We start from the raw sequence: 22,430 nt of genomic DNA, 5'->3' as shown, positions 1-22,430 counted from the left end.
CCTAGCACTGGCAAGTTAACTATTCAGGGAAATCAACCTCTGTAGCTCTTCTGGGGCTGCTAAGGGGCTGAGAGGTGGCGAGAGTGACAACCGGTCCTTGGGACCTTCTGTGCAGCAAGGACAGAAGTCAGACAAGCTTGCCTCCCCGCCACCCCTTCACTTGGGTTCAGGCCTAGGCCTTAAGCCCTCCAGTCACACCCAACTTCAAAGAAAGAAGCTGAAGATTGAGGCTAGAAAGGATGCCACTGGTCCAACAGTGCCAGGCAGGGGGACAGCCTGGGCAACTAAGGTCAAGAAAGGAACCCCCACCGACATGCGCACAAGGTCTTGACCAGCTTCCCACCCAGTCAAACCCCGTCTCAGCCACTCACTAGATGAATTGCTTGTTGAAGAAGCGGGAGCTAAGAGACTCCAGAGACATCCCTTGCTCAGTGTCCTAGAAGGGGCCTTGGATGGCTGTGGCTTCACCTTTGTGTGGTGGAACTAACTCTGTTTGCATGAATACCAGTTTGGGTGGGGTACCCAGTGGGCCTTCAGCTTGAGCTATATGGCATGCACTGTTTAAAATGATTGTGCAGGTGCCTAGTGCATAGCACTGGGTTCTTTCCATGTGTTTATGAAGAAAGGGTATCATGAGTTACTGGGGGGGGGGCAGGAGGCGGTGCATAGGGCCATATGGCTGTATAGCACTGTTGCTTTAGGGTTTTCTCAGAGTTATCTTCTGGCTCTTACATCTATTTCCCTACTTCAGTCCCAGAGCCACTACAGAGTTCAGCCATTTCTTGCCAGATCTTTCTTAGTGGCCATTAATTGCCTTCGTGGAACAAAAGTCAAGTCCTTTTTATTTTAACTAGAATGGGGCCTCCAGAAAGACTTCCTACTCTTCCCAGTCTATCCTCAGAACCCCAAAGGTCCTGAAGCCTTGTGCCATTTTCTCTCTCTGTTCCCGTGGATTACAGCAAAAATGCTTGCTAGGGTTAATGGCACAGGGACCGTGAATACATTTGTGCCCCATTGGGCAGGGCTTTGTTGTTACCGTTCCTGAGACTGATCTTTCAATGCTTGGGAAGTGCCTCACGCTCAAGCATGCTCAAAGCAGCTGTGTGCTGAGTTAAATATGTGTGTGTATGTTTCTCAGGGAGCAGGTGTTGGCTGCTCCAGCGAAAGCATGAAGCAGGTTAATCACTGAGCAGACCAGCTCCTGAAACAGTATGGGAGCTCTTGACAGAGACCAAAGTCTCCAGAGAAAGAATCCCATTTCTTCCACTTAGGATTGCAGATAGACTTGGATTCCCCAACAACAGTTTTCAGGGAAGGGAGGACCAAGTCAATTATGCTTTTCCGGGTTGTGGAGCACAGGATGATAAGGCGGGTCAGGAGCCTTGCAAGAGCAAGACACTGAGACGGATGTGCTGATGAGAAGCCCCGCCTCTGTGCCAGGGAGGTTGGTGGTCCATTGTGGCTGGACTAGAGGAATGAAGTGGCACAGAGATGCCTGAGTTCCCCTCTCTGTTGAGAACTGGAGGAGAGGCAGGGCCTTGAGGAGAGAAGAGAGCCGGAGATAGGCAAAGAGAAGAAAACAGTGTGACCACAAAGACACAGGCAGAAGTCAGGGCATGCAAAGTCCTCTTCACCAAGTCTCCAGCATCCAGATATGGACAGTTATGCTCCCCTGTAGGAACCCGCAGTGGGGGCATTGGACAATCCATTGAGAAAGGCTCCGTTGGGGGCAGGGGTGGCTCCAGGGAGGCCCAGAGGCAAAGGGAGCAGGTTGTGAGGTCAAGAACATTAGGGATGTACAGGGATCTTCAAAGAGGCCCTCCTGCTTGCACTATTGAGGACTCTGCTCCACCTTCTGTCCTCTGCCTACCCTTCCTAATCCTGGGATACAATGGGAGGACTAGGGTGCAGGACCAAGGCTGGCCCTACACTTCGGGGGACAAAGGAAGAAAAGGCTGCTGCATGCACCACTCTCCCCAGCCAGGCGTCCAGGCAGAGACCTTTGGAGACCATCCTAAAGATCACAGTAAGATATGGACATAATACCGAAAGGACAAGCCCCTGATCGGATTTAGAGATCCCACTTCAGCCTTTCTATGACCAACTGAGTGAACTTTGAAAAAACAAAAACAAAAACAGTGAGCCCTTTGAAGCCCTAGTTTCCTGAGTCTATAGATTGAGGAGCCCACATCTTACAGTCTGTTTTTGGAGAAAGTGCTGGGTGAATGTTAATTGACTATATATTTTCCTGCTCCCCTCCGCACATACACCAATCTCCCACTCTCCCAGGACCTGGGTGACTCTAACTAGCCAGCTGGAGCCAGTCTCCTTGGAAGTGACCCACAGATCTCTTCTGATCCTCATTCCAGGTGATCAGCCATACTTGCCGACTTGGAGGTAGACTCACCCTTTCCTTATCTAAGACCAAACAGCCCAAAACATCCCTTTACTAAAGAACAGCAAGAATGTGATTTTGATGTCTAGTTATTATCAGCACTTTAACAGCCAAAGTCATCAAAAGAAAACAAACCATGCCATTTACAAAACAAAAAAACAAAAACCTCTTAATCCGTGACCTCTTATTTTCCTTGCTAAAAGGTGACAGTGGCCCGAGACAACTCAAAACTCAGTCCACTCATAACTGACACAAACTAAAACACCTCCTGTGTCCCAGGTTCTGCACCAGATGCTAAGGACATATAGCATGGAATAATCCAAAATCAGTGTTTTCTATTTAGCTCTGGAAGGACTATGTGGGTTGCTGCTTCCTTTTTTTTTTTTTTTTTCCTGCAGCTACAGCAAATTTACTTTTCTAATGAGGTTTAGCTCCGGCCAATATTAAAATGAGTCTGTGTTCCCTGCGCACACACCAGCTGACGGCAGCGCAGGAGGCGGCCTCCATGCCAAGTGCTGGCAGGGATTAAGGCTTTGCCATTGTGATAAGCCCCAAAGTAGAGAATCTAAGTCTGGATCAAGAGTTGACTGGACCTGAGAACTGACATTGCCCGAGGGTCCTGGCTCCCCAGACTTTGTGTTCTCTGTACAGGCAGAATTCTTCCTTTCTTAAATGTAGGAATTGTGAGCCAGTCGGTGGCTCATTGGAAGGAGAGAGGGGAGAGGAATGGGGCAAAGAGAGATCAGAGCAGAAAGGTGTGGCCATGGGGTCATGTGTGTCCCTGTGATGGGTGGCCAGGCTCTCCTGTCCTCACCGTCTGGCTGTGTGGGACAGGGCTTGTTTTCTTAGGGGCTTCCTTCTCAGACTTGTTAAAGCCAACAGTTAACATGGTGTGGGCTGTGTCTCCCTGAACCCTGATCAATTCCTTGCCAGTCTAGTTTATTTCAAAGGCACTGTAGCCACACATGGCTATACATCTTGAACAACACAAATGAAGAACATTGCCGACAGCACAGAAAGCTCTAATTGACAGGCGCACACATGTTTTTGGCAGGGTGGCTAATAATGTGGCCACTGGAGCTAGACTGGTTGAACTCAGATCCCATTTTTGCTACTTTCTAGCTGTGTGACCTTGAGATGTTTCTTAGCCTCTCTGTGCCTCCAATTTCTAGTCTCTAAAATGGGACTAATAATAGGTTGTTGAGGAGAGAATGAATCATTGCAGTTCATCATGCTAATTACTCAGAACATGCCATAGCAGGTGCCATCCTATTTATTTTATTTGAAAAGAGAAAGCAATTTGTATTATTCATTTGCTTACCAATTCACCAAAGCACTTACCAAATAGGCCACTCTAGGCCAGGTTGTTTGCCAACCAGCTCATGACTGTGCTTATAACTCTGGCCACTGGAGCCTCAGTTTCCCCCCTGTGGTAGGAAATATTCTAAGACTGGGATTGTACCCTTATTTGTAAATGAATGCTGCTAGACAAGGAGTGGACTGGGGCCTTTGTTGGAGGCTGAGGAGATGGGAGTCCATCTATTTCACTGGAACTAGTCTCACCAAAAAGCATTTCTTAAGCCTGGGGAGTTCACAATGAAAGCAGGGAGGTCAGCCACCATGGCGTCTTGCTGATAAGGAAGGAGGAGGGATTTGAGGGGCTCTGCGTGGCTCACCCTGTGCTTCAGCTTGAGAGAAAGAAATCCCAGAGGCCCTGAACTTAGTGGACAACCACAACCAGGCAGCCCTTGGACAGACAGGATTTAGTTTCCATACACCCAGTAGACTGTGTTGTTGGAGTCCCAGGTTACAGACCCAGCTGTGTCCACAGCTGTGAGACAAATCTTGTGGGGCCTCGGTTGCTTATGGGCCAGGTGACACCTCCCCACCCAGATGAATTATGCCATTTTAATCTCCCAAACACCCCAGGAGCCCAGTTGCCAGAGATTGGAGGAGAGCAGGCAAGGGGGGGATGATAAGAAACAGGTGGATGGACACCTCAGCCTGCCTTCCCTTCAAAGCTTCTTCCAGAATTGGGTTCTGTGATTCTAGGCTGCTTCCTTTCTTGTGTAGATGAGGAAACAGATACCCAGAGTGGTCCCACTCCTGCCTAAGGCCACACAGCATTCCAATGCCCCGTCCCAGACTGTGTGTCAATCCTCTGACACCTGGTGCCCCTCTGGCAGGTGATGTGTCCTCTTAAAAGCACAGAACGCACAGGGCAACACCAAGCTCAAACCCGAAATCCTAGCTCTTTGGGAAGTATAGAAGGGGGGTTGAGTTTCAAGGCTAGTGAGGGTATGTCTTGACTGATGGTTGGGCATGGTGGCATGTACTGTCATTCCAGTGACTGTGACAAGAAGAGGGCCGTGGCTTAGGCTGGTTCAGGCATAAATCAAGACATGATCTTGAAAATAACCAATACAAAAAGGCACTGTCAGAGTCGCCCAAGTGTTAAAGCACTTGCCTCACAAGCATGAGGCCCTGAGTTCAAAGTAGTTCCAAAAAGAGAAGGAAAAAAAGGAGAAATACACAGAGCAATAGCCTCTCCCAGAAGCAGGGTACCCCTCTTCCAGGTAGAGATGGGCAAGGAGATGAGATTACCAGGAGGTCAGCCGAGGCTGCCTCTGTCAGCCTTGGGTAGGTTGGCTCCTCCTGCCCCCTGGTTAGCCTAGCATAGAGTGCTCCCTTGCATGCTCCGAGCAAGGAGTAAAGCCAGCCTGGAGCACTGCAGCCAGAAGCTCTGCCTGGGTCTTCAAGGATTTAAGGTCTGGATCCTGGGACTGCCTAAGTTCCTGGTTATCCTAGATGTGGAGCCCTGTGACTGGGGGTGTCCACCTGAGCTTGCAGAAACCTGGGGATTAGCATCCAGATCACCATCCTCTCAGATCACACACAGGTCCCCTTGGAGGCATTCCCACAGTAGCAACGTGGATGTTGTCACTGTGGAGAGGATCACCCACTAGTTCTTTCTCCCCCCTCCCTCACCTTCCTTTCACTCACAGACTTCAGAGTAGGAGTGATACCGCCTGTCCCTGGGAAGGCCACTGAGCCTGTGGAGGGACCAGTCAGCCACCACCCAGCCTGATGGGCCACAGGTCAAGGCCCACACTCCACCAGCCTGCTCCCAGTAGAGAAAGGCCTCTGGGCATGGGATTTTGTCTCTCCGTCAGCTTGTGAACTTATGCTGAAGCATTGCTCTCATAACTCACCATGTGTCGATATTAACTTCTCCCACTCATCAGTCTCCCTCTCTGTGTCACAGAGCAAGCAGCCTGGCTGAGCCTGGTCTCTGCGGCTACCCATGCTTCCATCGGGGGGTAGCTGCACAGCCCTGCTTGCCACATGGAGGGATATGCCATGTGCCTGTTTCATGTGACACTCCACTGGGAAGCCCCCCCGTGGGACCCTACAGGATACTCAGCCCAGCCAGGCAGCACAGAAAGCTCACCAGAACCTCCCATCCAGGGCCTGGTTACATCTAAACAGACTAGGTGACAGACTTCTTGATTTTGTGGTTAAAAACCACATAGCATAAAACTTACCTTTTAGCTACTTTTTTTTTTTTTTTTTGCCAGTCCTTGGACTTGAACTTAGGATCTGGGCTCTGTCCCTGAGCTTCTTTTTGCTCAAGCCTAGCGCTCTACCACTTGAACCACAGAACTGCTTCCAACTTTTTCTGAGTAGCTTACTAGAGACAAGAATTTTTCAGACTTTCCTGCCCAGGCTGACTTCAAACCAGGATCCTCAGATCTCAGACCGCCACTTAGCTAGGATTACAAGCATGAGCCACCAGCATCCAGCTAGAAGCTATTTATCCAATAAATATTTTGCTGAATCCTGGTTACCACTATTCTGGCTTCCGTCTCTGTGAGCTTAATTTTCCAGATGCCTCAAAAGAGCAAGATTGTACACAACTTGTCCTTTTGTGATTGGCTCATTTTCCTTAGCACAATGTCTCTAAGGTTTATCCATGTTATAGCATGTGTCTTTTTAAGGCTGAATAATATTCCACTGTATGCATATATCACAATTGTTTATCCATTTCTCTAGTGGATAAGTTCTTCCTACCAGATCATGGAGCAAAAGTGCCCAAGCCATGGTGGTTCTCCCCCATCTTACTTTCCCATTCAGAGAATTGTCTGTGCCCTGCACAGCATGACCCAGCAAACACAGAGTGAAGCTATGTATCAGATGTCAGGGAAGCACAGATCAGGAGAGATCCCATTCTGCTTGGGATCTGTTCAGGCATCTGCCTTCTCTCTTCATCCATGCTTGGATCCCGAGCATCCTCACAGGTCAGCCCATATGTGACAGCCGTGAGGATGAGTGTCTCTTCCTCATCCTGGAGGCCGGGCAGCTCACCAGGTGGGGATCCACTGAGGGACAGAGGAGCCTCCTTGACTGTGGCAGGGTACCTGCATCCTGTGCCCAACCCTCTGTGCCCTGCTGCCTTCCTGCTTCATTATCTCCAGAAACCCTGCAGGGGGCAAGAACCAAGAAGACCCTGGACAGGCCCTTGGATGTAGTAATTCTGCCTTTGGCACGTGCCTCTGTGATGTTCAGACTCCATCTCAGCGATCGGTGATCCATAGCCACCCCTGCAGCTTGCTGTGTAATATACAGCCCGTAAAACATACAGATACTGTCAGCATAATCTACTGCCTGTAGGACAGAGATTTAAGGACCCCTCTATTCATCACATCTATACCTACTGGGCTTGCAGGGGGCAGGAGCAGGGCGGGGTGGGGGAAGGGGGGAACGCCTGCCTCCCACTCCAGCTCATCGCATTCCTAGGCTGTGTGTACTCCAACCCCCTTCCGCTCCTTATATCCACCACAGTAAGGTAATACCACAAGATAGGGACCTTAGGAATAGGCTGGGCACAAGAGAGGGAGGTGGGCAGAGGCTCAGAGGTGGTAAGGAGGAAGTTTCTGAATAGCTTCCATCCAGGAAGGAAAGGACAAGAAATGGTAGTGTACTGCTGGCCCTAGATGGGTCTCAGCTCCAGGGGGTAGAGTGGAGGGAACGTGTGACCTACCAGAATCCCTAGCTGTTCCTTGAGAGAGAATCTTGGAACCAGCAAAGATGCAGGCTAGCTTGAGCAGGGGTGATAGAGAGAAGAAACAACAATTATGGTGTCAGAGCACCAGGGTAGCCCTCACTGCCTGACTGTTGTACAACCTCCAGTTCCAAGTCGCAGCTGTCTAATCAGAAAAGGCAGAGCTCTCCCTCCTAAGGGAGACAATGGGACAGTTTGTGTGGCAGTGCATTGTAAACTGTGAAGCACTCAAGGAAGACCCAAGATGTCTCCTCTCTGTCATTTCCCCAGGCACTGAGGTTCAGCTCAATTTTGAAACAAGGTGGCAATGGTTATCGATATTATCGTATTTTTATAACCTAACATTTGTAGTACTAATTGTGAAGCAAGTGTTTCCCATGTTTTCCTCAGTTAATCCCCAAGTAAGAGTTATAGCTAAGGAGACTAAGTTACACAGTACTGATAAAGCTTCTGCTTTGTGCCCAGTCCCAGACCCTGGTGGGAATGCACAGGTAAGTAAGGCCTGGCAACTCTAGAGGAGCTTATGGCCCAGGGCCCAGTGAACAAATATGGAATCAGTAAGTGTGTAGCAGGTTACAGACTGGACACCTGGCAGCATGGGCATCTCAAATGCTCAAGCCTTTGGAGAGCAAAGGAGATGAAAAGCTACAGAGAGGAGAGAGGAAGTTCAGAGATGCACAAAGCCCTAACCAGCATGTTCACACAGCATCATAGATATCAGCACCAAAGGAAATTGAGTTGGTCAGTGGACATGGACAGCCTCAGAATGGGAAAGATGATGCTGTTGGCTGTAAAAGTCCTCCCTCCAGGACACCCAGGCCTGAGAGTGCCTCCTCAGGGTACACTCAGCTCCAGGGTCAGACCCACTAGAATCACCTGGCCTGCCTTGCAGGGTTCCAGCAGGGTCTGGCAGGTACCTGTGTCTAGCTCCACACTGCAGTGGTCATCCTTCCCTGATTGACTCTGAGACATCTTCATTGCAAATAGTGCTCTGCACCCAAATAGCACAGCCATGGTACCTCCTCTGCCTTGAAGGTTGGAGGAGGAAAGGGTAGCACCCCTCCCAACTCCAGAGCTCAGCGTTCTAGGGGTCCTGGTAAAGGCAGGGATGAGGCTTCCTGGTTAGTTGCCCATATGTGCCTTGCTGCAGCTGTTTGTCTAGTGGTTGTAGATTCACTGTCTTTCCCTTCTAGTCCCTGCTGCTCATCTAGTAGAAGAATAGTCTGAGCCCTCCTTCACTTTGCAGGCACCCTGGGCTGGCCCATGGGCTTTTCACAGTGCACTGAACATGGCAGCCAGCTGAGTGGGAATCTCCAACCTAGCAGGTTAGTATGTTTCAAAATGATTTTGCTATAACCACGTGCAAAGTCCAAGGGCAGGACCTACATCCTGGAGCTGGGGTAGACACTTCCAGTCTCTGCCTGTCTCCAGGGGGTGCAAAATGGGGCAGAACAAGCAGAATATTGGGATATCCTCCTACCAGGAACAAATCAGACACACTTGCTCCTTGAGCTTATCATAATGCAGAGGGGAAAGTGGCCATTTGGGAGGGGGGGTTGCCAGCTTGGTCTATGCGCAGAGCTGAAGACTTACTCTGGGAGGAGGTAGAGAGAAAGGTACACATCTGCACTTTGCACTCACTTCCACAGCTAAGACCTGCACAGGTGACCCATGAGCCCTGGTTGGGGGATCTGATGCCCACTGTGCCCAGTATGTTCCCAGACCCTTACCTGTTATGGATGCTTGCCTCCTGTTACTTGTTCTATCACCTCATCATACCTTCAGAAGTGTCCTCATTTGGATAAAGATGTGTAAGCTAACACTAGTCCTGATGAGCAAGGTGCAAGGGAATTTTCTCTATCGGTTAGACTGAGAACAGAGGGTCCGCTGGCCACATGCTGTCAGCTGTCCCCAGAGGTGTTAGCATCAGCCCTCAGGCCAGGAAGGATGTGACCAGGTTGCATTGCCCATTACCTATGATCCTCAGACAGACCTCTTTATGCCTCAGTTTCCTCTTGTGTAAAATACAAAGCTTTGTCATTATAAAGGGTTAATTGTTAAATGAGTTAACTAATGTGAAATCATGTTGAGAGCCACACACAAACCACTGAATGTGAACCATTGTATGAAATAGATGATAGATAGATAGGTAGATAAATAGATTGGTAGGTAGATAGATAGATAGATTGATTGATTGATTGATTGATAGCCAACCCTCTAGCTTGAACTCAAGGCTGGGCACTGTCCTTGAGCTATTGTGCTCAAAGTTAGTGTTCTATCTCTTGAGCCACAGATCCACTTTGGCTTTTTAGTAATTTATTGGAAATGGGAGTCTCAAAGGCTTCCATGCCTAGGCTGGCTTCACACTGTCATCCACAGATTTCAGCCTCCTGTGTAGCTAGGACTACAGGTGTGAGCATCTTGGGATGGTCCCATCTGTATTCCAGGACCCCAGTGCTGCTTGGTGCCAAGGGCACATGAGATAGTCTTTTTTGCCAGTACTGGAGCTTGAACTCAGGATCTGGGTACTGTCCCTGAGCTTATTTTTCTCAAGGCTAGTACTTGACCACTTGAGCCACAGCAACACTTCCAGCTTTTTCTGTTTATGTGGTACTGAGGATTCAAACCCAAGGCTTCATGCATGCTAGACAAGCACTCTATCACTAAGCCTCATTCCCAGCCCCATAATAGTCTTTTATTGGGACAAGGTCTCAATCATGGATTCTCTAATAAGGCTCAGAAGCAGTTATTGACACTGAGCCATTAATACATGTATTCACACTCATATGGGGTGCTGGCCAGGAGCACACATGTAAATACACATGTGTATCAAGAAGAGACACCTGACTTCTGAATTATTCAGTGCTTTGTCTAGCAGCCTGCAGAAATTGTCTAAATGAAAGACTCAACCCTAGCTACTTGCCTGAGTTCAGCTGCAAATGTCACATCCAGGATTAAGGAAAAGCAGATTCCTGAACCACCTTTGCAGCCTACATTCTTACACATCCTCAGCAACTGATAGCCAGACTTATACCAGAAGAGGACTTATGACAGCTGCTCAGAGGCTGGTATACACCACAGGCATGCCAAGCCAGAAAGAACCCTGGCAAAGAGGAGCAGGCATGGCAGAGGCCAAGGCTAGGTGGGACAAGTACAGCCAAAGGGACATAATGGCTTGCAAGGGCTGGGCCTGGTTTCCTCCCTGGGCTTCAACTCAGTTTAAAAATCTGTTCCACTGGGGCTGTCCTTGACTGGGTCTTGGCAGGAGGAGGTAAGGATGGGACTACTACTTGGCATGGATGTAGCATGTCAACCCTGCTGCCAGGATTATCAAGAATGTGAGAAGAAGAACAGGGTAAGTGCCTTGTTAAAAAAAAAAAAAACAGGGTAAAGACTAGGGGTGGGGTCAGGCAACAGGATAGATTCAGAGTTGAAGTCACATCACTGCAGACAAAAATCTTCCCTGAATCAGTATTAAAGGGGTACAGCCCAGGCCTAGGCAGACCCTTAGTTGCTGAGCTCAACAGAGACAAGGAGAGAGAGAACCAAAGACAACCCCAAAGTTGTGTTGGCTTTCAAGACAATGACAAAAAGAAGAAAGCTTAAATGAGGGGCTGCTGTGGGAAGGAAGATAGTGGCTGGATTTCAGACATGTCACCGTGGAACATGTCAGAACAAGAGAAGCATAGCAGCTCCACTCTGGAGATAAGGAAACCAAGGCCAGGAGAATACAAAGGTCAGTGGCTTCACACCATACCAAAAGACCAGAGTTCGTGGTTGAGATGAAATTGTCTCTCATCCTCCCAGTCCCTTGCTTTTTCCTTGATTCCTCTTTTGGAAGAGCAAAACATGGGCTTCCAGGTTCTTTAGAATCCATCTGCCTTCCTGCAGCCAGGAAAGAGTCGGGGAAGTAAAGCCATGCTAGATTTTATGACAACTACAGTACCTTCTACTTTTCATCACCAATCCTATGTCAGAGAGTTCACAGATTTTTTATCCTGACTGTTCTGACAACCTAGCTGGGGAAGCACTATTTTGTTCCCACTTTACAGATGGGAAAACTGAGGCTCAGAGAGGTTCCCTTGAAAAGATCACATAGAGTCATGGAGTGTTTGAGACTCAGGCTCTCCCCACGGTTGTACTGTCCTTCCATGCTTCCAGGATAGAGCAAAGGGAAGGTGGGAGACAGGTGACAGAAGGCCTTGTCTGTGAGTAGGTCCTGTGGCCACCCTCAGGAGCTGTGAGGGCTGGGCAAGAGCTGAGCAGTTTGAGGTAGGAGTGGTCCAGCTGTCTGGTGGTGATGGACAGACACTAAGGTATCTTGCAGAATCTCTGACTTGTATTTCTGCCTCTGTGTGATTACATCTCCACCAGGACTGTGGCTGGTCCTTGTCATGAACTTTTTAATCAGTAGATTGTGACAAAAATGGGCATGCTATTCCCACAACTGCATTGTGTTAAATAGGATTTCGATCGGCTCCAGATTCTCCCCTTGTTAGCTTGATAAAATAAGAGGTTGTTGGGGGAGCCCTGTGGCAAGGTACAGTGAGGTGTGTCACCCTTAGGAAGTAAACACAGCTCCTAACTACAGCCAGCAAGCAGCAACATACAGCTTCACCCTACTACCACAGGCAGTGAATTCTACCAACCACGTGAGTGAGCTTGGCAGCAGATTCTTATCCGGTCAACACTCCAGATGAGAATACTGCCTAGCTAATCCTTTGCAGCCACATGCAACCTCAAGAAGTAAGGTCTGGACTCCTGATGCACAGAAAATGGTGAGAGCAAATGTGTGGTATTTTAAGCTCCCAAGAATGTGGTCATTTGTTAGACCTCAAGAGAAAATGAGCAGATGTGCCTTGGAAACAGTGACATCCCTTTCTAAATGTTAGCATGGTTGCTGGAATGGGTCTAGGTCAAGGAGGGGAACAAGAAAGAAAGGGCAGGTAATAGGAAGTAGCCCTTTTCAAAACTGAACTGCCCCCTTACCTCTCAGGTTGGGCTAAAAGTTTTCTTTGCTGTATGAAGTCTATGGGAAACTATGCTTCCCCCATGATGCAGGCCCTGTGTTATTCTAGTCTCTATCCTATTGGTGGTCACACATTCTTACTGAGGGCCTTCCCATACTCAGCCGCCAGACATTGCCCCCACATGCCATTACTGTGCAGTCATTCATCCTGACCCCAGGAGGAATTCTGGTCTAAGTCACTCATAGGGAGGGAAGAAAAGAGGAAGGATTCCTCTGAAAACTACCCTCTTCACTGAGGGCCATCCACAGGCTTGGGAACGATTGTACAGGTGTTCCCAGATCTCTGTCAGATCTGTCTCCTTGGCTGCCACTCTCTCTCCCTCTTCCAATCCTGAGTGGGGTTATATGGCTGCTTATGTCTTCCTATGTGGGCCTCAACAGAGGGCAGGAATGTTTGATGTCCCTATAGGACAAAACACTTGTTTGCTCTCACGTCCTCCCACATGGAAGCCCTGGGGCCAGTGAATAGACTTCGTACTTTTCCCTGGAGACCATTTGCTGCTGCACAGACCAGGGGCCTTCAGCAGAAGCAGCTAGAGCTGATACTCATTCCATCTAAATTCCTGCCATGCCCCAAAACGAACTTTCACTTGCAGATATCCCACACTGAAGTAAAACCAATTTTCATTTTCACAGACCTGTAATCCAAATATAACTCAAAACCTATTTCTGAAAAAGAAAAACAAAGAAATCACCTTTTAAAAAATTCAATGAATTACATGTTTTTGATGCTGTTAGGGAGGAAGAAAATAAACCTAAGAGTATTCTGTATACCACATGAGAATAGACATAACACTTCCTTGGTCTGTGTCCTTGGCCTGTTTTCCCCAGCTAGAAGGGAACGAGATAGTAGGAGATCTAGAACACACACTGCCCTTCCTATCCAAGCATCCACAAGTACAAACTAGCAGTGGTCCAGGTCCTCAGTCAGGACAGGACAAAGACATCCTCAGGTCTGGGCCTTCTTTTCCTCCTCCATACTGTACTGTAGAAGGAAAGTAAGGGAGACTTGTAGCCTTAGAAGCCTCAAAGTCCCTTCCCAGAGTCCTTGGGCCTAGCCAGTGGAATAGATGCGAGGAGGGGAGGTAAGACCTATCAATATCAGGGCACTAGGGGTCTGAGTGTACCAGATCTTGATGGGTGGAGTGAAAGTAAACCAGTGGAAAGCAAAATCCAGAAGAAGCTGTAGGAAGGAGGCAGTATGACCTGGGAGGCTGCTGGACCCAGAAGTCAAGGCCTTGGTTTACACCTAATGTTGGAACTTTGGGTTTTATCATGCAGCCTGTCTAAGCCTCCGTGACTTCCTATGACTTCCCCTGCCTGCCTCACAGGGCTGCTGTGAAGATCAAAGGATCCAGCTTTATTTAAATATATAAATAAATAAAGGTACCCTGCTCCCTCAATGTACGCTTCCGAGGAATCCCTCCTCTTTTCTTTCCTCCCTATGAGTGACTTAGACCAGAAGAGAAAGATGAAGAGCAGAAATCCCTAGAGGGCCTATGTGTTCTAGAAACTGGTACATGGGAGAGGTCAGTGCCTGTGTCCTGTGCCCCCAGCAAGGGCTGTGTGGGCCTGAGGGTCACAGCATTGGCAGCTGAAGGGCTAGGGCTGGGTTAATGAAGTATGGATTGACCAGGCTGGGAGCTGATTAGCTCTGGCATTGGGTTTTTCCTGAGCAGCGCCTGCAGAATCAATACTAATCCCTTGATCCCATTAGGGGCTCCTGTGGATCTCTGGGACAGTCTGTGCCTCCCTCTCTTGGGAGGAAGAGGGATGCGGCCTAGGATGGAGAGAGATGCTGGATCCTTGGCCAGCATCCCTCCCATTTCTTTCCAATTTCCCATCATCCTTCTGTTGCCACCTCCCCTCTTCCTTGCCCAGAGGGCTGGGGGGAGGGGGTGTCTTTCCAGCTGGCTCCCCAGATCCCCTGTGAGGCTTCAGGAAGAAGCTTCAGCATCTGCCTCTGTCAGCTCAGAGGCCCAGACTCCTGGATGATATTCGTGTTTGTCTGCACACAAACAGAAGGTTCTAGGATTTTTTTTTCTGTCTTTGCCTTTGTATTCTGTGATGCTAAAGATGGATCATGTGATCTATCAATGAGCTGCCTCTGCAGCCCCATAGAAACTTTTTTATTGGTGGTACTGGAGTTTGGATATTTTTGAGATAGGGTCTTACTACTTCCTGGCAAGGCACATGCCTAATCTGGGATCCATTCCTTTTAGATTTCTCATTATTACTGGCATGATAAGCATGTGCCACTGCAACCAGCTATCAGTTGAGAAAGTCTCACAGATTTTTCTGCCCAGACTGGTCCTAAACTACAATCCTCAAGTCACTGGGGTTATAGATACGAACCATTGATACCTGAGTAGATTTTTTCTTAACTAGCCACGTTTTGATCAGCAGAATGTCAGTGTCCTCCATTGAGCCTGTAAGGCATGCTAACCATGGCCAGTACTCAGATGGCTAACCATGGCCAGTACCCAGATGATGCAAGATAGGGGTCTCCTCCTCAAACACAGACCGAGCACATTCGTCCTGGAGTCAGAACTTGTTGCCACCTTTTTACAACCACAGTTGTGGACTGTTACATAAACCTTGGGAGAGCATGTTGAAATAATTGTGCTGTTTCTATGAAAATATAAGGACCGCATGAGGAAAGTCTGCAAGGAAAAAAGATCCCCCAAATTTGATGAAGATTGATGGGAACCAGTCATAAGCATTACCAGGTACCATGTTCAGATGACTTTCCAAGTGCCCTCAGCCCTCCAGTCACTGCAAAGACCTAAGAGCTGGAAATGGCAGGCACTTGCTACGGTCAGGTTGAGGCAGAAGGGCAGTATAGGAGTCCCCAAAGCTTCTACTCAGTCCAAAGCACCCTCAGCCCAGTGCTGGGCTGGAAGTGCTGTAAATCAAGGTTGGGTAGGTTTTTTGTTTTGTTATCAGCCATGGGGCTTGAACTTAGGGCCTGGATGCTGTCCTTGAGCTTCTTTCAGTCAAAGCTAGAGCTCTATCACTTTGAGCCATAACACCACTTCTGGTTTTCTGGTGGTTAATTGGACATAAGAGTCTCACAGACTTTCCTGCCCAGACTAACTTTGAACCACAGTCCTCAGATCTCAGCCTCCTGAGTAGTAGTATTACAAGCATATGCCACCAGCTCCCAGACACTTGGGTAGTTTTGATTTTGGAAAAATAATCATGTGCTTGTAATCATGGGCAAACATTATTGAACAACTGGCTCTTCCAAACTCTTGTGCTGAAAACTATATAGTATGCGTGTATAGTTCTGCATGAGTCCCCCATTGACCAGCTGAGTGTTTGATGGTCCTCCTAAGATGAGCAGTATGGATGAGTCCTGATCTTGCTTGTAATGGACACACAAAACTCTCAAATATTATGTATACATCACCTGCATAAGGTCCCTCCTCCCCCCTGCCCTGGGAGGTACTGGAGGAAGACCCTCCTTCTTCCCTACATTGCTGTATCATCCATTAATCCAACAACGTGCCTTGTCCACTATAGACTCAGTGAATATTTGCCAGATGGAATTGAGTAAGCCTGATCTTCGGGCTTACTGAATGATGAAATGCATCACTGAGGCTTTTGTTTGAACACCTGCAGCTCCCAAGATAGCCGTTCCCTTCCTTTGGAATTGGCCAGCCTTAGGCCAACCTCATATACATCTCTCAGCGACCAAGCACTGACTTGCCCTCCTCAGTCTTGGATGATCACTGTTGGATAAGTATCTTCGACATACCCTAGTTTCTGTCTGCAGCCCAAAGCAATCCAAAACCCATAGATAACTCCTTGTTGCTGTGTCTTCTCAAACATGACCAATTTCCACTGGCTCCTTGAGGAGCTGCTACTTAGGTCCTCTGGTCTGACTCTGGCCCCCACATACCTCACATATGATGTTTCTTATCCTCATAGCACTTTAATTACCTTGACCTCAGATTGCTGAAATAGCAGAACTAAAACTTCATTCAACTTCTTCCAACCCACTTCCGTGCTTCAAAGATAAAGGTGAAGGTTAAAATGGGTGAGAAGTGTGATCACAGTCTCCAGTTGCAGGGGGTGGAAGGGTGACAATATGACTCTGATTATTGCTGCTCCAACTCCTGTTCCTTGCCCAGTGACTGGCCCCCAGTGGCTCTCACCCACTGCACTCACAATATAGCCTTTGTCTGTGTCTGTCCACAGGACACTTTGAAAACACCCAGGAAGGGGAGGCCTCTTTATGCCTGCACTTGCTGGAGAGGGATGCTTGTCATCATTGGGGTCAGTTAAGGCCTGAGTACAAGTGTTTGGGGTGGGAAGTCATAACCACAGGAGATCCTGAGGAACCATGTTCATTCACAGTCACATTTCCTGTCTCACCGTAATTTCCACCCTTTGCCTCTCCTTCCATCCAACCTGCTCTGGAACACCCATTCTCCCCACTCCAGTTACCCCTACTCCTGGGTTTTCCAACCTGGCCCAGCTTCCCCGCTACTTTGTATTGATTCTTCTGCCTGTTCTTAGTAAGGCGCAGAAGCCATTCTGAGGTGGTAGGTATGCCTGTAACCATTGGCAACTGCCACCCGCCCTCCAAATCCAGGAAAAAGCCACATGTTGGGAGGAGAGGTGTGGAAGCCACCTTGGTCTTAGACTCAAGCATAAACACAATCTCCAACTCCAGGGTCCCTACCCACATCCAGACACCAGCTTCGCTGAGCCTGCCCCCTACTGGCCAGATGGCTGTTTTGCAAAGCTAGAAGCACTCTGTTCTACTTAATAACTGCCTGGTAATTAGCTCCAGGATTTTGCCACTATGCTTATAATAGCCTCCATTAAAGTTATGGGATTTTCAAGCTGTAATGGCTTCCAGAGTAATTAATGCACAACTGGGTTTATTGCTAAGTTTATTTTTAGAGCTTTTTCACCCTCACTCCCCTCACTTTCATCTCATAGATATTTTGACCAAAAACATGGATGAGCTCAGATACTCACCATGGCCCCCTTCCACCATGTCCCATCTGCCCTTCGTCCTTTCCTTCTCATTCTTTCTGCTTCAGTATCCAGCAGATGCTGGTACCCATGATGTAGGCAGCTATGGCAGAAGATGGCCTTTCAAGTGGTGTTTGTTTGGGCCAGAAAAAGATTTGGGCCTGTGTACATCCCTCAACCCACTTGTGCCTTGCCCAGAGACCTCCCCTGCTCTGTCTTGTTGAAAGCACAGAGTGATGCCACTTCCATACAGCTCTGATTCCATTATGTGCTAATCATTGACCTGAGGCAAATTATTTAGCCCCCTGGCCTTAGTGCATGCAACTGTAAAACACCAGTACCTGTCACACAGGGTGGCCATGAGTACATCACAGAACCATATAGCCATCAATGGTGTTGATGCCTTTGCGAATACCATGTGTGCTGTAGGAAAGCTGGTAGCCATTAACAACTATCCAGACATACACAGGGAGGCTGAGTAAGCTGTGAAACAGAGCACCTATCCAGAGAGATAGGAGAGAAAGCAAGAAAATACTGCCCCCTGGGTTTGACCTTTGCAGGATAAAAGGGTATATAGCACTTTCAACTCCTTATTTCTTCCATGTTTCCAACTTGGAATTTGAGAGTACTCTTTCACAGGGTCAGAACACACAAGGAATCTTCCCAGATATTTTCACTCCAGTTAGACCTGGCCTCCCTGTCTTAATCTGTTTTCTGTCATCATAACACAGTATCTGAGGCAAAGTAATTTGTAAAGGAAAAAGTTTATGTGGCTTATGGTGCAGGAGGATGGAAAGTCCTGTGGGCCAGCACAGACAAGAAAGAAGAGTACGAAAAGGATGTGGCAATTTCCAAGATGGCCAGAAACCTGCTCTACTGGTCATGAGACTGCACATATACTGGAAGGTGTAAACCCTGGCAGATCTTCCATAGAATGAAGAACTTAGAATTAGGCTGATTCTCCTCAGGGAGTACCTTTCCTGGTGCCCTGGATGCTGACTTCTTTGTCAGTCCTGGGGCTTGAACTCAGAGCCTAGGCACTGTCCCTGAGCTTCTTTTTCTCAAGGCTAGCACTCTACCACTTGAGCCATAGCAACACCACTTCCAGCTTTTTATGTATATGTGTTACTGAGAAATCAAACTCGAGGCTTCATGCATGCTAGGCAAGAACTCTACCACTAAGCCACATTCCCAGCCCCAGGATGCTGACATTGTTGAGAAGCATCTCCTTATGACATAGCAGTCCCATGGGTACCACGTCTCCCTGCTGAGGCCCACCCCATCTAATGCTCTTCCTACAGGTACCCCCAAAGAATTCCCCATAGACATCAGCAGAGGGAGGGTACCCTTGTCTTCTTCTCATAGAGCCACTTCTAAAACACTTCTTCCTGTCCTAAAAGCACCTGTCCCATACAACTCTAGCCCTTTATCCAGGCTATGAAGAAAATCCCTGGGTCTAAGTATGTGAACAGCATTATAGACAACATTTCATATGCATTTATATCTGAGGACACCCCTAGACTTTATGGATGTTGACTCATTTCATTCTGAATATAACCTTGGGAAGTAGGTGCCCACTTTTGAAGATGAGAAACTGGTACAGAGTGTTGATATAATTAGGCGAATCTTGCTCACTCAGCTCATGGAGAGTCCACTTGGCATTAAAACAAGTCTTGCCAGGTGCCAATGGCACACATCAGTGTCTCCTAGCTACTCAGGAGATTGAGATCTAAGGATCACTGTTTGAAACCAGCTCGAGCAGAAAAATTCATAAAACTCTTCTCAAAATGGAGCTATGGCTGAAGTGGTAAAGTGCTAGTCTTGAGGGGAAAAAAAAGCTAAGGGACAGTCCCCAGGCCCTCCTGAGTTTAAGCTCCAGTACTGGCGCATACATACACAAAGGAAAAGAAAAGGCAGATATCGCTGAAGTATGTGCCTTTAAGCTTTGTGCCCTCCTGTAAATGGACCATTGTCCTGTACCTATGCCGGTCAGAGGACACAAGCTCACTCACTCACCCAGCAGATAGACATAAGACATCCTAGAGGAGATGGATACACCACTGAGAAACCCCCAATACCATGCTGTCTGTCCTTGAGCCAGTGGCCCTTGCTAGGTGTCCCTCCCAATGCCAGGGTCTCTGGCCATCCTCGTCTGCTGTCTCTTGCAGGTGTCCCCCTCTGAGGGTTGCTGACCCCACCTCTGGACAACCGCACCTTCTGACTCCCTCAGGCCGGATTCTGCAAACCTGCTTCCACAATGGGTGGGTGTGAGCGCTGGTAAGACCTGCTGGCCAGCGTTCAGCTGCTCTCTCTCTTGTGCCTGGCCGGTTGGCCCATGCCTATTCTTTTCTCCCCTGTGCTGCCGGCGCTCCGTGGCTGCCCCTCTCCTGAACTTGCCACCACTCAGGTAATGAGGAACTGTGGGTGCAGCCAGCCTTGGAGATGCCGAAAAGACGGGACATCCTTGCGATCGTCCTCATCGTGCTGCCCTGGACGCTGCTCATCACCGTCTGGCACCAGAGCACCCTCGCTCCTCTGCTTGCTGTGCACAAGGGTGAGCCCTGTACTCAGCCCCACCCCATACCCTGCCACACCCCAACTTAGATGATAGTGACCACAGCAAAGGTAATCCAGTCTTGCTTTACACACTGAGCAGCTAGGAAGACCCTATGCATCATCTTGGCCAATGACCTTACCCTGCGGGGGTCTTGGTCCCTGTGAGAACCTAATGAAAGCTCCCAAACCCATGTCCCTGGAATTAGGTTTAATCTACTCTGGTAACATGGCGGACTCTCGTTGCCCAAAAGGAGGAAGCATGTCACATGACACAGGGCCATATAAGGTAGCATGGGAGTGGGGTGGTAAGGAGGCAGTAGCATGGATATAAAGCCTTTGTTATGGGTTTTACAAGAAGAGAAAGGCTAAGCAAAAGAACTGACAGGCTTATAAGAGGGATAGTTTGGATGTTAGGATGGGAGGACGACTTGGCTTCTAGTTGTCCTGTACATATCCCTAGAATGATTTAGGGCAGGGATATACCCACTCTGTGCAAGTTTGACCAACTTGGGTGTGGACTCTGCCTTGGTTGGTTTGACTATGAAAGATTATTTGCTGCAGTTCTTTCTTATTTCCTGAGAGGAGGGGTCCCTTCTCAGGTGCTGACCTAGAGATGTCAATACAGCCTCAAATATAGAAAAGCAAATTGGGCACCCGTGGCTCATGCCTGTAATCCTAGCTTCTCAGGAAGCTGAGATCTGAGAATCAGGGTTCAAAGGCAGCCCAGGCAGGGAAGTCTATGAGTCTCTTATCTCCAATTAAGCAGCAAAAAGCTGGAAAGTGAACTATGGATCAAGAGTGCTGGCCTAGAGCAAAGTAGCTCAGGGACAGCACTAGATCCTGAGTTCAAACCCTGGTGTTAGCACACACACAAAAAAAGATTTTAGACAAACATGAGCAATACTAATATATACACAACAGAGATCAAATCCAATTCTATGATCACTCAGCAGAGGGGAGAGGGAGAATAGGGATTTTGTCCTGCTTTGTGTTGGGAGATTATTTTGGGATTGCTGAGGGTCAAACCCAAGGCAAATGTTGTCCCCTTGAGCTATATCCCCAGCCTGTATAGTGCTTTCAGACATTTGAAGGAAAGTATCAGTTTCACCTTCTGCTGCTTTGGAAACTCTCACTATCTAGAAGCAGCAGGCCTGGAGAAAGGAGTCCTACCAAAAATGAATGGAAGAACTGGGAATGGAGTCACCTTGTCCTACTTCTGAGTCCAAGGTGGACTTTTTCTCACACACCTAAACTCCCTACAGTCCTCCACATCTGCTACCAGTCATCCTTTAGCTTCTAGTCTCATTGCTATCCTCTCCCCTACTCCCACCCACATACACATAGATACAACAACTCCCATTGCAAAATGTATCAGCTTACCTAGGAACACAGAAAATAGGAAGACATCAGTGATGATAACAGTTCTGAGGTAATGCCTAGAAATCCACTGTAGCCAATGACTCCAAGTGATTGGCTATAAGCTATATCTACACACCATAGTCTATGCTTTGCTACTGTATACAGTGAAATGCTACATCCTGGAACTCCCACCTTCCTAAAGCTTCCTCCCAACAGGGCCAAGTTCAGGATTGCTGCAACCATACTGTCTGTGCTGGGCACACTGGACCTTTCAGCCATTTGCCATCCTTCCCTTCTGTACTACTACTCTGTACTAGCTACTCTGACACTTGCCAGTTTAGAACCACTGTTATCTTGAAAATACATCATTTTGGAGGGGTTAGAATATATAAAATGACAAATCATTTCAGTTGCTTTCTTGGCAGAGCAAGGATCAGAGACGTCAAGTAGTTTTTCTCAGCACTGATGGCAAATTGCTCTTCTAACTCCCCAGACCATGCAAAGAGGGAAGTTAAATGAAGTTAGAGTCACAAGGAGACCTCCAGGACTCAGTGTTATAGAAAGGTTGAAGCCAGTGAATAGGGCTGAGTTCGGGCTGCTAGGAGTCCCCACACACAGCCAGGTATAAGTGCTCTGCCTGTTCACAAAGGTCTGGGTACTGGTTCTAAGTCTGCCTCAGTACTCAGTGTCTAAAATCTTACTAACTACTGAAAAATAAAATATCTACATTCAGAACTCTAGACACACATTCATCCTTCCTCAACCTCACACCTCTAGAAAACCCCTTTTGATGAGCTGCAACTCTTCTGGTCTCCTTGCCATCTCCCACAAATACCCTGCACCCCACCACATTGAGACTATGGCATGGATACAGGCTCCCAGATCTTGCTGTCTACCTACTACACCACTGGCTTCTGAACACTCCTTAGGAGCTAAGAGCCACGTCACCATCTGGGTTCATCTCTACTAGACTCCACACATCCTCACATCCACATGCTGCTAATGGTAGGGATGGAAAAGAAGAAGGGAACAGAATGGCC

General features: G+C 48.1%; 1 protein-coding gene across 7 annotated transcripts in view; it reads left to right on the top strand.

The window, feature by feature from the left end:
• B3gat1 (beta-1,3-glucuronyltransferase 1) overlaps window positions 1–22,430 on the top strand; it is a 31,968-nt gene that overhangs the window by 729 nt on the left and 8,809 nt on the right. For 2 of the 7 annotated variants that reach the window (XM_070038383.1, XM_070038388.1), the window contains exons 2-4: window positions 8,704–8,782; window positions 19,644–19,736; window positions 19,883–20,029. In XM_070038383.1, the coding sequence (XP_069894484.1) occupies window positions 19,733–19,736; window positions 19,883–20,029 (151 nt within the window). In that variant the 5' untranslated portion in view covers window positions 8,704–8,782; window positions 19,644–19,732. Of the gene's footprint in view, window positions 1–8,703; window positions 8,783–15,132; window positions 15,216–16,592; window positions 16,768–19,643; window positions 19,753–19,882; window positions 20,030–22,430 lie in introns of those variants that run through there. The other 5 variants (XM_070038385.1, XM_070038386.1, XM_070038389.1 and 2 more) reach the window with 5 other exon arrangements.

This window comes from Dipodomys merriami, unplaced genomic scaffold, assembly GCF_024711535.1.
Source record: "Dipodomys merriami isolate MVZ:Mamm:240054 unplaced genomic scaffold, mDipMer1.0.p SCAF_29, whole genome shotgun sequence".
Lineage (NCBI taxonomy): Eukaryota > Metazoa > Chordata > Mammalia > Rodentia > Heteromyidae > Dipodomys > Dipodomys merriami.
Note: the sequence above shows the minus strand (reverse complement) of the source record. Positions and strands in the feature narration are given on the sequence as shown.